This window comes from Phaseolus vulgaris, chromosome 10 (assembly GCF_000499845.2).
Source record: "Phaseolus vulgaris cultivar G19833 chromosome 10, P. vulgaris v2.0, whole genome shotgun sequence".
Taxonomy (NCBI): Eukaryota; Viridiplantae; Streptophyta; class Magnoliopsida; order Fabales; family Fabaceae; genus Phaseolus; species Phaseolus vulgaris.
The window spans coordinates 23,319,476-23,333,327 of NC_023750.2; the positions used below are offsets into that span (position 1 = coordinate 23,319,476).

General features: G+C 31.6%; 2 protein-coding genes across 2 annotated transcripts; both read right to left on the minus strand.

Moving 5' to 3' along the window:
- Positions 1-3,494: 3,494 nt before the first annotated feature.
- Positions 3,495-6,300, minus strand: LOC137817173 (MDIS1-interacting receptor like kinase 2-like). The gene is made up of 2 exons (XM_068620424.1): positions 4,434-6,300; positions 3,495-3,878 (listed from the first exon to the last, which is right to left on the minus strand). Exons 1-2 carry the CDS (start codon positions 6,298-6,300, stop codon positions 3,502-3,504), a joined length of 2,244 nt encoding a protein of 747 aa, XP_068476525.1. The 3' UTR covers positions 3,495-3,501.
- A 1,820-nt stretch (positions 6,301-8,120) lies between these two features.
- Positions 8,121-10,421, minus strand: LOC137819216 (small ribosomal subunit protein uS15-like). Its single transcript, XM_068622995.1, has 5 exons — positions 10,216-10,421; positions 10,006-10,078; positions 9,190-9,328; positions 8,921-9,107; positions 8,121-8,329 (listed from the first exon to the last, which is right to left on the minus strand). The coding sequence occupies exons 1-5, from the start codon at positions 10,236-10,238 to the stop codon at positions 8,296-8,298; spliced, it is 456 nt and encodes a 151-aa protein (XP_068479096.1). The 5' UTR covers positions 10,239-10,421; the 3' UTR covers positions 8,121-8,295.
- Positions 10,422-13,852: the final 3,431 nt, after the last annotated feature.

The following is a 13,852-nucleotide window of genomic DNA, read 5'->3' on the forward strand; positions in this document are numbered from 1 at the left end:
GCATTTTTTCTTTTAAATAAAGGAAATACAAATACAGGGCAGCATAAATTTGTAATATACTCATATGAATTGGTTCAATCATTTTTTTATACTCAAATCGTGATTAAACTTGAATATTCAAAATTAGTTAGCCATATTTTATAATTTTTATCATCGGTAAATATTATATGTAATAGGTACATATAAACACCAACATATGAAATAATCTAAATTTCTTCCTTAGATTAAGTTTAATATAAAAGAGATTTGTGACTTGTGTATTTAATTTTTTACAATTTTTTTGTCCTACTCGACTTCTTTCGAAGATAACTTATGTGTGATTGCATCCACATAAGTGTTGGAGAAGAGAAAATTACACCAAATGTTTGATCATAGGGTGTGGCTTCGTCCATAGGGTTGTGGATGGCACAATCAGATAGAAAATTGCACTAAAAGTTCAACCACATGAGTGGCATTAAGTTCATGTTAATGTGGGAGACACATTCTTCGACGGTTTCACCAAAGGTTCAACCATTAAGGTGTGTTTGTGTCTACATAGACATAGGAGACACACTCATAAAAAATTGTACCAGGGGATAGACCATAAGGGTATGATTGAGTCCACATCGGTGTGAAAGAAGCGTAAAAAGTTCAGCTACACGAGTGTGATTGCATCCACATGAGTGTAAAAAAAAGCGTTTATACACAAAATTACACTTGATGTTCAACCACAGGGGGTGTAACTACATCTATATGATGTGAAAACACACTCATGTAGAGAATTGTACTAGAGGTTTGATCACAAATATATGGTTACATTCATATGAATGTGAGAAGAGTGATCATGTAAAAAACACTCTTCTAGTTAATATGAAGTTTTGTCTTGATAAATGATTTAGATGAGGGTGAAAGCTCTTTTATTGTGTTGTTGAAAAATGTTCTTCTAGTTAATATAAATTTAATCTTTACCAATGATTTAGAAGTGAGTAAATATATTTTTATTCATGTGGTTGAAAAATGTTTTATTAAGGTCTCATCTTAGGTGGTAAATGTTATTACCAAAATTTGATTATCTCTAGTCGAATACTTAATGAGGTGGAGCCTTTTTTTAGGCCAAATTTGACATCCCTTTGAGGATTAATCTCTTTATGTGAGACATGAGTGAGCAATAATTAAAGTGTAAATTAATGTGAGTTCAAATGATAGTCATCACTTTAAAATAAAGTATATAAGCAATCATAACACAATTTTCTCTTGGAAGAGTTGTTATGATCAATATTAATAGAGATAAGAACCAAGATAATTGAGTGATTAAACTTTTTTATACTATTAACAATTGATTTGTTAATAAAAATAATTTATATAATCTTTAAATTATATATTGAATAAGAGTAGTTACAACGAGTTAGTTTTTACTCATCTTCATAGAGAATGTAATGTGTATAAGAACTTTCAGGATCAACTTTCCTTTTAAAGAAATAAAATTATCCAATTTAATTTTCAAAGTCAAATTATTTATGCAGTTGCTATCTAAAACCAAAAAAAACACTTACAAATTTAAATTTAAGGGTTTAAGATTTAGGGTTTAAGTATATAATTTATATAAAATATTCAAAAAAAAAATAACTTAAAGAAGATAAGATGTACCGGTATGGGCGAGACCGACGCTTGGTCACCCTGACCGATACCGCTTGACTCCCCGAGACCTGGTCTACTTGACCGAGACCAAGGGGACCTGGCCGAGACCCGATAGATTCGGCCGAGGCGACCGATACCCAAGAGGTTTGGCCGAGACCATACAACCTTGGCCGAGACAAGTGGAATCATCATGGCCGGCCTGACCGGCCGACTCATACTACCGTTAACGCTCAAACTAAGGTAAGTGAAACTAATCCATCATTAAGAATTAGATAATACGATCCTAAGCAAGATCCACTCCGATAAACGGGCCCAACAAGGTAGGTCCATTAGAATAATATAAATAGCACACATTCCAAGGAGAAAGGTAAGTCATTTATTATTGTTCACCTACCAGAATACCATCACCCGCTTTATTGACTTGAGCGTCGGAGTGCCTTCACAGGTACCCCCACCATCTGGTGTTCATCCAAGACCGAGTGTCGAAGGAGAAGCAGGAGGGCGAGAAGAACCCTAGTTCATCACCCAACAACCTGACCGACCGAAGAAAGGAGAAAAAGACTTCAATAGTTCTCTAGGTGACATCTCCCTAATAGGAACATAAGATAAAGACAAATATAAATGTAATATTAAAGGACCTCAAAGAAAAAAAAATAGTGTTATATTAGTATTTCAATTTGAAACTAGATTTTAAAGAAGAATTTAAAAAAAGAAATAATGTTGTAATACTTTTTATGTTTAATGATTAAGGACTACTTTATAGAAGTTAACTAGTTTTAAGACTTATGTTTCAAAATATTTTCTTCAAAAAAATATAAATTATTTTTATATGTAGTGGAGGCAAGGTCTGAAACACTTATAAAGGAGTTAACTATTCACATATGACATCAGAGAATAAATGCAATCAATTTGATTTTTTTTTTCACACAGTAACCTTAATTTCACAAGTAATTAAAACTATAGTAAAAAATGTTTTTGGTTTCTTTAAGAAAAGTTTTGTTTTAGTCCCTCTAACATTCTTTTGTATTTTTTTTATTCTTTTAATTTGAAATGTATAACTTTTAGTAAATGATTATTTATCAAGGGAAAAAAAGTCATTTAGAAAACGCTTGGAATATTAAAATAATATATTTCAAAATTGAGAAAATAAAAACAGAAAAAAAATGATATACTATTTTCCCTTTATTGTGAAATGTGTTTAGTTCCACATTTTTGTGGAGTGATACTGCTGAAGCTGAATTTATTAAGTAACTTTAACATGATTTTCTATGTAAATTATATCTTGAGATACATTTGGTGAAAAAAAAAATTATGTTAAAGAATCATGTTTGAATCATTTAAATATTTTTAAACGCAGTGTTAGTTAAACTTTCCAAGAATTTCTAATTATTTATTACATTATATTATCTAACAAGGATAAAATATTTTTTTTATCAAAAAATTTTCCACTATAAATCTTCCCCTCTCCCTAAGCTTTTAATACACAAATAAATATATAAATAAACATGATTAAATAGTCCTTTTTGTTTTTATAATTTTTTTCAATTTTATTCCATTATTTTCAAAGTTCTTAATTTGTTTTTTTAAATAGAAAATGAGTCTCTAATCTTAAATTTATAATAATATTATTACATTACAATAAAATGGTATATGACATGAATAACTTAATTAAAATTATAATTATAACGTTATAAATTCTGATAAAACAAATCATATTGACTTTTTTTTAAATAATGAAAAAAAGAAATTGAAATAACTCAAAATAATAAGATAAAACTTAAAAAAACAAAATTACTATGAAACAAAAAATATCCTTATAAGTAGAAAAAGAAGATTAATGAGTTTCATAATACCATCACATCGTAAAGAATCATGAGAGTTATTCTAACTTCTACCAATTATATGTACTTTTTGTTTCATGAGTTGGTGGAGGGAAATGCCATCAAAATGCCAAAGAAAAGGTGGCTTGGAAACTAAAAGCTCATTAGCTATTTCCTGCATTGATGGTCTGGATTTTGGGTGGGGACTCAAACATGCCAATGCTAATGTTACAACCAGCACAATATCTTGCATATCTTTTCTAAAATATGGCAGTGGAATACGTGTGTCCAATATATCTTTCAGCTTTTTGTTCTGAATGGCTGGTTCTGATAAAGAAGAAATCAATTCAGCAGGATGTCTACCCATCATTGTTTCCAAAACCACTACTCCAAAGCTATACACATCACATTTGGTGGTCACACTCAAGGTGTAAGCCAATTCTACATGTACCAAACAAACATTGTAAGTTCTTATTTTGGAAAAAAGGTTATCAAATCAAGATTTGCATTACTGTTTTTTTAATTATGAATCATAGGACTCAGATACACTGAAAAATTACTTCAAATATGTGAAGTGCAAGTGATTTAAACCAGAAATAGAGTTTAGGGTTTAGGGAGAATCAGGTTGGATTATTGTTAGAAGTATGTTAAGAGAGTGTTCTTCTCTCTCGGAGGAGTCTTAGACTCTGGTTCTTTTCCTTGCTTATAGAATCATTGAGCTCACTGAGTTCTCCAATTACTAACACATTATAGTCTCTGATATTCCTTTTTCTATCAGAATGAGTGATAAATAAAGATGGAATAATTAAATACAATAAGTTTACAAGTGTTTTTTCAAATTAGTTTTTAAAATTTAACCTCACATGACTTTTTTTAAGTGAAAAAGTTTGAACATTAATAATATAAAATTACACATATTCATACAAAGTTATTTAAAATTCATGATATGAATAAAGAGATTGAATTTATGGTTCTATAACCATTGTAAAACTTTACCTGGAGCAACATATCCATAAGTACCAGCAGGAAGAGTCTGATTTGATGAATGAAAATCAAGAAGTCTTGCTGTACCAAAGTCTGAGATGAAAGCCTGTAACTCTGAGTTTAACAAAATGTTGTTGCTGCTTATGTCTCGATGAACAATGGATGTGGTACAATCATGGTGCATGTGAGCCAAGCCATAGGCTATCTCTTTTACAACATTTATTCTCTTGCTCCAATTCAGCTCTTGAGCTTCCACATCATAAGACAAGTTACAAAATAAGCTTCCTCTTTCCATATACTCATACACCAAGAACATACACTTATTATGCAAACAGAAGCCATAAAGCTTAATGATGTTACGATGCCGAATTTCTGTCAAGATCTTGGTCTCATTGCAAAAGCTCTTGTAAGAGGATGGATTTTCTGATTCTGCTTTGTGAAGCTTTTTCAGTGCAACAATTTTGCCACTGGGGAGTTGTGCTTTGTACACACTTCCATAAGCACCTGTTCCTATGCAGTACTTTATATCAAAGTCTTCTGTGGCCTTAATTATGTCTTCAAATGCAATCTTACCATCATAGTTCCAAATTGAAAGCATGTCTCCATTCTTTCTTCTTTGGTCTTTTCCAAACTCATTATGGAGGGGACAGAAAACATGAATTCCCCAACAGACAATAACCATTGAAAAAACCATGCCACTGAAGGTAGAGAAGACAAGTATCATTACTAGAGAAATATCAGCATTAGAAATATCAACGTCCAAAGAGCACGAATATTTCATATCCTTATTACCAATTAAAGAGTCTTTTGGAAAACCACAGAAAATGTGATCTGAAACATTAAAGGAATTGTATGACAAATTAAGGTGAGGAACAGAATGAAGGCCCTCAGGTATGTTGCCTGTGAGGTCATTATAACTAAGGTCTAGATATGAAATATTTCCTACTTGAGAAGGAATGCTCCCGTTTAAAGAGTTGTGGCTTAACTGCAGATACCACCAACAATGGTTCAAAACATCATCTGGGATAGGTCCCTCGAGATGGTTGTTGGAAATATCTAAACTTCCAAGTCTTAGGATTTTCCCAATCCCAGGTGGAATGGAACCAGTTATTTGATTCCAAGATAGTTGAACACTAGTTAGTTGTGTCAGTGCAGATATCCCCTCTGGTATAACACCAAAAATCTTATTATGAGAAAGATCCAAAACTTTGAGATGGTCCAAGTGCTCTAAAGTAGAAGGGATTGAGCCATTTAGTGAGTTATTTGAAAGAGTTAACTGCTCCAAACCTCTTAAATTCCCTAGTTCTGAAGGAATGTGGCCTTTAAGTTGGTTTGAGTCAAGGGAGAGTAGGGTCAAATTCTTCAATTGGCCCAAAGTAGAAGGGATCACACCTGTAAGAAAATTGTTAGAAATATTAAGTGTCTGAAGTGGAGTGAGACTTGAAAGAGAACTAGGCATCTCACCTTGAAGACAATTAGAGGACAGATCAAGATGAACAAGCTTTTTAAGAGAACTTATTTCTGAAGGAATATTTCCTTTGAGTCCAGATCCACTAAGATCTAGACGGATTAAATCAGGGAATGCAGCCACATTGAAATACTGAATATGAGCTTCATTTGAAGGAATATAGAAATACTGTTTAGTTGAAATCTCTATAACACTTTGAGCTGCATTGCACACAATACCATTCCAATTACAATATTCTGAGATATTTCTACCTCCCCATCTACTCTGAAGCAAAGCTTCTAGTTCCTCATTAGTGGATGAGGAATTGGAAGTTGCTATAATGTTAGCACTAACACCTTGTAGGAACAAGGCATAAAAGAAGGTAACAAATACAAGATTCACCAATAGTGAACTGCTATATGAGTTTTCCATGCTTAACTCAAATTTGAATGACTTAATTTCTAATGAGAAACTTGATTATAATGCTACTGGCCCTTGGACTAGTTATATGTGTAACACTAGCCTAAGCAATGTCCAAATGTGGAAATTAAGGATTTCATTTTGAACTTTCCTTGCAATTTTCAGTAACATATGAGGACAACGGACATTTAAAGATAGGGTTGACTTTTCAAATTATGGTTGATGATAGAATGAGACATGTAAGGTGACCACAAATAATAAGTGTCACCTAGGACTTAGAAATTCTTCTTAAGAACATCGGAAAAAAATAGAAAAAGAAAAATAAAATTAACTAATCAATTTTTAAATTAAAATTAACTTAATTATGAGTTAAACGTAACATTTTAGATAAACTAATAAAAAACAAATTAAATTGTATAAAAGATACCTTTAATTTATAATTATTTGAGAACATAATGATGTCTATATGTACATTTTATAAAATAAAAAATGATAATTTTAACTTAAAAAATTGATTTTTTTTTCTTAAAGTGTTTACTAAAAATTTTCCATGGTACATAGGAATTTGAATAACTTGTTGAACGCAATGATAATGCTCTTAGTCCCAGATCTATGAACATATGATACAAAGCTGTTGAATGAAACTAAGTCTAAAGACGTGCAAAACACTACTGCACAGTGGAATTCTAAGATTATTGGTTGAAGAGGGTTCACGGTACATATTGAAGAATGTATCACAGAATTCATAACTCTGCTGATATCCCATGCAAAAGTAAAGGTCAAAGAAACCAAATATTGGTTCAAGTTGTCACTATTGAGTTGACAATCAAGTATAAACTTTATAGCTCCTTGGAAATATCATGTTCAATTCTGATCTATAAACAAAAGTTAAGAGAGTAGATTTTACAATAGTACTGCACACTTTTCATACTTTATTATACTATCATTTTCTTTTGTTTTAAAAGACACTCAGAAACTAATTACTATCAATATGTACTCCAAATTATAATATTTAAAATGCATCTGGGATTTCCTTAAGATTATACTACTATTTTCTGTAATTTTAAAAATGAATATTGAAAAAGTAGAATTTAAATGACTATTTTTATATTGGTAATTCAAAATATTTACAAAATAAATAAAAAAACCGCAAAAAGACACAGCAGTGGAGGAGACCAGAAAACTATAACCCAAAATAATCTTTTCCTCCACATAACACTAAAAAATACAAAAGAACTGCAAAATCTTTCCAAAATAAATAAAGAAGCACCTAGAAAAGTTGAATGGAATTCCAGGGTTTTATTTTTTAATGAAGGACAAAAAAATACTAATGAAGGACAAAATGTATTTAAAAATTATTATAGGGTGCTGCAGGAAGAAGGAGCCCAAAGTGTTAGAATTTTCATGACTTTTTAGTGTTTGATTCCATTTTTCATTACTCGATGCTGGCTTTCAATTTTTCAACTGTGAAATGAAGTTTACAATCTAATTATAAGAACATAAAAAAATATTAATACCAGCTAAAATACAATCATTAATGACTTCAAAAATAACAAATGATATGAGCAGGAAATAAACTAGTTTTGAGTCTATACACTATTTTAGAGGAAAAACTATTTGTATCTTCAACCAATCTAGTTCAATTAATTTATATTAAAGGTAGAAAATTATCGATACTTGAAAACAGAAACCATTGTGTAATGTCTTTCTTACACTACATTTTAACAGTTAATTCTTTTAATTGGATGATCAACAATGAAAGATTATTAGATCACGGTTGTACTATCTTAGTGAATGTCTACTAACATCAATCCCATACGCAACTTACGACGTAGAAACAAAAACGGCATTTCGTTAATCAATAATAAAAACAAAATCCATAGTCAAAACTACCACTGGATAAGTGTTTTAACATGAAATGAAAACTCGAAAATCACAAAGAAATAAATTTGTTTATCAAAAAGTACATAGATGGAAGAATTCTATCATATCTTAAAACATTTCACTCTAAGCCACAAGGGTGCTGGCAGTTGTAGATTCACTGCAATTAAGATAAAGGAAGCAAGTATTAGAAATAACAAGGGGAGAGCAAAAATAACTTAACATAGCTACACCTAAAAGCAAGAAAATAAGATATTAAATCATAGAATCAAGGTGAAACACAACAATCCGTAATTGATGACAGTTCTACAGAGACAAGTACAAATTATGGCAGAAAAAATGTTAATTAAAGCAATGATGTTTCAGACGCAAATACAGTGTTCAAACTACCAGGAAGATTCGTTCAAGAATTTAGAGACAACAATCCTTCTAAACAATTCAAGTCGCCATGCATTCAAAACATTCTACAGATAAAATAATTAACAAATTATTTGTTATAGACTTATTTAGAAACACATAGCAAATAGGGTTGGTCAACAAAGAAAAACTGCAATCAACAATATCATTCATTAAAATTAAACATTTTGACAAAAAGTAAAGGAATAATATGCATGGTAGGATTGGAAGTTTTATTGATTAAGTGGACCTTCCCTTGTGTCTAATTATACAAAAAGACTAAAATTAGATCATAAATCAACTATTGTCAAACCCAAAAGCTTGTAACTACAGATTATAGAAGTTGAGGACTTACTATTTCCACACAGGTGGAAGCTTCTTGGTCTTCTTGTAGTAACGGGCAAGGCGGTGAATCCTACTCTCAACCAAAATTAACCTGAATTTAGAATCCTTGTCCTTCCTATTCCTCTCCAAGTGCTTTCTAATGGAGACAGCCTTTTTGATCAGGTGATACAAATCTTCAGGAATTTCAGGAGCAAGACCTAAAAATGACAATGAAATTCTTATTGTAAAATTCCAAATGCTACACAATATCATAACCGTCAATGATGGAAACGGTCATACCATGGGCTTTCAATATACGGAGAATCTTGTTTCCAGTGACACTCTTCACCTGAGCAATTCCATGAGAGTCACGAAGAATAACACCAATTTGAGATGGAGTGAGACCTTTCTTGGCAAACTTGCAGATGTTCTCATCGACCTACGAAATTCAAAATATCAAAAACAAAAGCCACAGAACTCATAACCTAACCCACATTATGATTATCACAGCAACAGACATTCAAAATTACACCAATAAGAACTCTGTAACCATATTAACAAGGGTATTAAAAAAATAGCAGACTAACACCTAAATGATTATGAAGAAGGTTTTAAAAAACAATACACAACCGCAATTAAAGTTGGAGTGTTACAGAAACCCTTGACAAAGTCAAAACAGCGATGTTGATTGCAGCAATATTATTTCAAAATTTCCCAAAAGAAAAATGTTACACCAATGTTGTACAAATTTTTGCATTAAAAGTCTTAACAGTGTTTCAAAATAACAAGGTTTCAAAATTTTGTTTCGCAAAATTTTCCAATGACACAGATCACAACAAAACTGCAACCACATCGACAAACTATGAACTTGCACATGCCAAATGCTTGATCTAAAATTACTGCATAGTTTTCCAATTAAAAAAGTAGAATCTTTAAACCTAATTGTATGCATACATGATGAAGTAAAATACACAATAATAATCCACACATTACAAAAACACAAAAAAAAACATTTTTTTCGCTAACAGTTTTCAAGAATCTAAGAAGAAGGATAGCATTAAAACAAATTCGGGCAGAAGAACAAGAAAGAAAGCAAAAGGGGTGTCCATTACTTACATCCTGAGCCGAAATCTTCAACCAGCTAGGTGGTGTCCTCTTGTATGGGAGAGCTGAACTGGAGATACCCTTACTGAAAACAAAAACATTCAACGAATCAACGAATCAACACATTACGACGACAACAACAACAACATTAGACAGAAGGAAAATGAAAATAACTGTTTTCTCCCGATTCTCTAACGTGAAAACGTTAGCATGGGAACATACCCGCGACTGTGCATACGCCCCATGGTGACCGCGTTTGAAGAAGGACGACACTCTCTCTCTGTCTCTCTTTCTGCTGCGCCTGCACCGAACAATAAGAAGGAAGGAGGAGAAACCCTGAGAATATGAAGGTATTGAAAACTAGGGTAAACCTCATTGGACCGGGCCGTCGTTCATTTGGGCTCCGCCCATTTGTTTTACTTTGTCGTGGGTTTTGCATTGAGCCCAAATTAAGGCTTTATTCAGCAAAGTTCAATTTAGGGATAATTAAATGGAAATAATTCATACAAAGAACGGTTCACTTATTTTTTACATAATTATTTTTTGCGAAATTTAAAAAAAAAATGAATTATTTCACAACTTTTAAATATTAATTTATCAATTATTTTAACGGAGTGTTTATAAACTGACAATATAATAAAACAATAATTACACTGTCTTTTAATAATAAATTATTATGTAAAATGAGTATATTGATTTTCATAATAATTATCTTTGAAATTTGTCTTACCTTTATTTTATTTTAAAGAGAGAAAATACACACACAAAATAATTTTTTTTGCTTAATTTTTTGCTATATTTTTAACTTTTGCTCTTGTTCTTATAATTTTTTTAACAAGACCCTTAAGACCGACGTCACTGACTCACATTGATTTAAAACGCTTTGGACCATGAACAGCTGGACCAAAGTCCACTACTGTAACTTCTCCAATGTTTTTTTTTTACAATTTCTTCCTCAACCTCCATAGTTTTCATGCACCTTTATAAATCTTTAATTTCCAAAACTACCCTTCCACAAAAGGTACAAAGTTTATTTTTTTCTCATTTTCCAATTATATAATCCGTAAACATAAATAAATTCTAAAATTCGAAATACAAAATTGTAATCCAAATTTTAAAGCTTTGAATTTTTTTTTTATTTGAAAATACATTTCGAACTTGTATTTCGAAATTTAGAATTCAAAATATATTTTTTGGGTTTGAAAATATATTTCAAACTCTAAAATTTTGAATACAAAAATTATAGGTAAAAATGTCATTTTACATCTTTTATAGAGGTACATGAAGAAAGCATAGAGATGCAGGAATAAATTATCATGTTTTTTTTTAAATGTATTTTGAACATGTCCTGGTTAGATACACACCATTATTGTACCTCAGATTATTTATAAGAATTATAAGAATGAGTTTCTTTTTATTACAATATCATAGTTTAAAATACTCGACTAGGTAGAAGATAGACATTCTTTGTTCAATCAATATGTAGAATATATGAATGAAGTGTGACTGCATAAAATGCTTTGAATGAACCATAATCTTCTTAAATTTTGTCAAGATTGGATGAAATCTCAACACTTATTAGTATTTATATTTAATAACTATAGTATAAAGAAATATAGCGAAACATTAATGAATGGTTCTCCAACTTTTTCAATTTCAATTGGAGAGGTTCCTTGATCGTTTTGAAAACGTTTCCCCAATGTAAGTTGTCTGATATTTGACCCGAGAACATTACATATAAAAAAAATACTAATAGCAAACTTTCTGACTAAATTTCATGTCATCTAAATGATCCACATATATTTCATCTATTGAGTTATGTTAGAAAGTATACATTATAAAATGATCCACATATCATTTTAATTTTGAATGTCATTTATAGCATACTAGTTACTAGGAAACAAAATGTGAATTTGAGAAGTCTATTGTGAGACTATTTAGAGGCATTATACTCTCCATTTGAAAATGCAGTGAAATAAAAATATATTATTTGTTCGCATTCTACACTCTTAAGTAAAAAGATTTGCGTCATGACTAGAAGTTATATCTGTTGACCTAACGGTAAGCGCTAAATCAAACAATTGGTATCTGAGTCAAGGTCAAGCAATTTTTTAGGGGAAAATATTTGCAAGTTACATCAATTGCCTTGTGGTGTAGGACAAGTGGTCGTAATTAAAATCAAGAGTTCAAGTCTAGACAATTATTAAAGACAAAATTGTTACATTATGCATCAATTGTCTCATGAAGTAAGTTAGGTGGGTTAAGTTTCAAATGAACCATGACACTTTAGTTGTTGCGCTATTAAGTAGAAAAAGTCGTTCCCTAACTTTTAAGTTATAGTTTTTAGCTTAAATATAAGTTATAGATTTTAACCTAATGGTAAATGTTCGATCCAACAAGACCATCTATAGAGAGATCTAATTGTAAATTTTTCAATTGTGTCGAAGTAATTCTTTAAAGGATAGTGCATATTTCATGTCCACTTTAGATCATGTGAACCTTATAATAAAATAACTTTATTAGCTTGGATAGACTTTGTGTTCTTAGATCGAAGAGGCGTTGTGTGCTTGCTACTAAACTTAGAAGAAGTTTAGTGAATATCCTCGAGAGACGTTGATGGAAGAGGGCCAAGCACAACTTCACAAGAAAGACAAAAGCCAAGACATGAGCATCCAAAGCCAAACCAAGAGCGTCTAGGGCTAAGGGAGGAGCGTCTAGGCCAAAGGGGAGGAGCGTCTAGCTCAAGGTGGAGAGCGTCTAGGCCAATGAAAGGAGCGTCTAGGACCAAATTGCTAAGCCCATGGCCAAGCGAATCCATGCAGATTTGTTTATGCTACATGAAGGCCCATTAGGGGTAGCTTAGTATTAGTTGTGGTGTAAATAGCATAAAGTTGATTCCATGAGACTTGACCTAGATTTGCTAAAGATTTGGTCACTTTCTAGAAGGATTCTCCACATGGCCATGTGCTCCATGTGATGTAAATTTGAATTTCATTTTGATTAGCATTAGGGTTGCATTATGGTCCTCTTTAGCCTATAAAAAGAGGAGCCTACACCTTGTATTTTCAAGTTTATTGTGAGTAAAGTTATGCTGCCATTTTGTGCCAAGCTTTGCTTCTCCCTAGAACTCTAGGCTCTAAACTTCACATCCTTCACCTCTCCTTGGGCTGGCCGAACCTCCCAATATTCATACACCTCATGCACCTTCAAGATCAACACCACTCTTAGGAGGATCTTGCACACACACATCCATAGTTTCTGCACCATATCTTACATGATTCAAGAAGACCTTCATGAAATTTGCCATCATTTGGTATCATGAGCTTGGGTTCTTCAAGATGAGTTGCTTTTGGTCTTTTCATTTCTAGTTCTTCTTTATTTCATGTTGTTCATCTTATTTCCATAATTGTCTTACTGTTTTTTGCATTTTAATTTGTTTTGGTGTGCTATTTGGAAGATCCAACCGAAACACTTTTGTTCAATTGATCTTGAACAATTTCTTGTGCAATTTGTGATAGGATTTCATACACCTTTGAGTTGTTGTTTTCTTTTAGGCTTTTGAGTCTTTATTGCTTTCTTATTTGGTTCATATTATGATTTTGAGTCTTTAATTTATGAATCCATATATGTTTTGTCAAGTCATGTTCATCCACAATGTCAACAATTCTTAGTAGTCCTTTATTTGACTTGATTGTTTCTTGATTTTGGGTATCTTTAATTGCTTTGAATCTGCTATTCATTTGATCTTTTGGTGCCTTTTTAATTTTAGTTTGAGTTCCTATTTGTGTTTAGATCCTACACAAATTCTATTTCACAATTCCATTGTGTTTAAATTTTGGTATCTTGCTGTTTTTGTTTC

What these genes read in the sequence shown, in the direction of transcription:
- LOC137817173 (XM_068620424.1), bottom strand. Translation starts at nt 6,300, where the DNA reads ATGGAAAACTCATATAGCAGTTCACTATTGGTGAATCTTGTATTTGTT. An exon ending in TTATGGATATGTTGCTCCAG is followed by an intron (nt 3,879 to 4,433) that starts GTAAAGTTTTAC and finishes TGGTACATGTAG; the next exon opens with AATTGGCTTACACCTTGAGT.
- LOC137819216 (XM_068622995.1), bottom strand. Translation starts at nt 10,238, where the DNA reads ATGGGGCGTATGCACAGTCGCGG. An exon ending in TGAAGATTTCGGCTCAGGAT is followed by an intron (nt 9,329 to 10,005) that starts GTAAGTAATGGA and finishes TGAATTTCGTAG; the next exon opens with GTCGATGAGAACATCTGCAA. An exon ending in CTTCCACCTGTGTGGAAATA is followed by an intron (nt 8,330 to 8,920) that starts GTAAGTCCTCAA and finishes TCTTAATTGCAG; the next exon opens with TGAATCTACAACTGCCAGCA.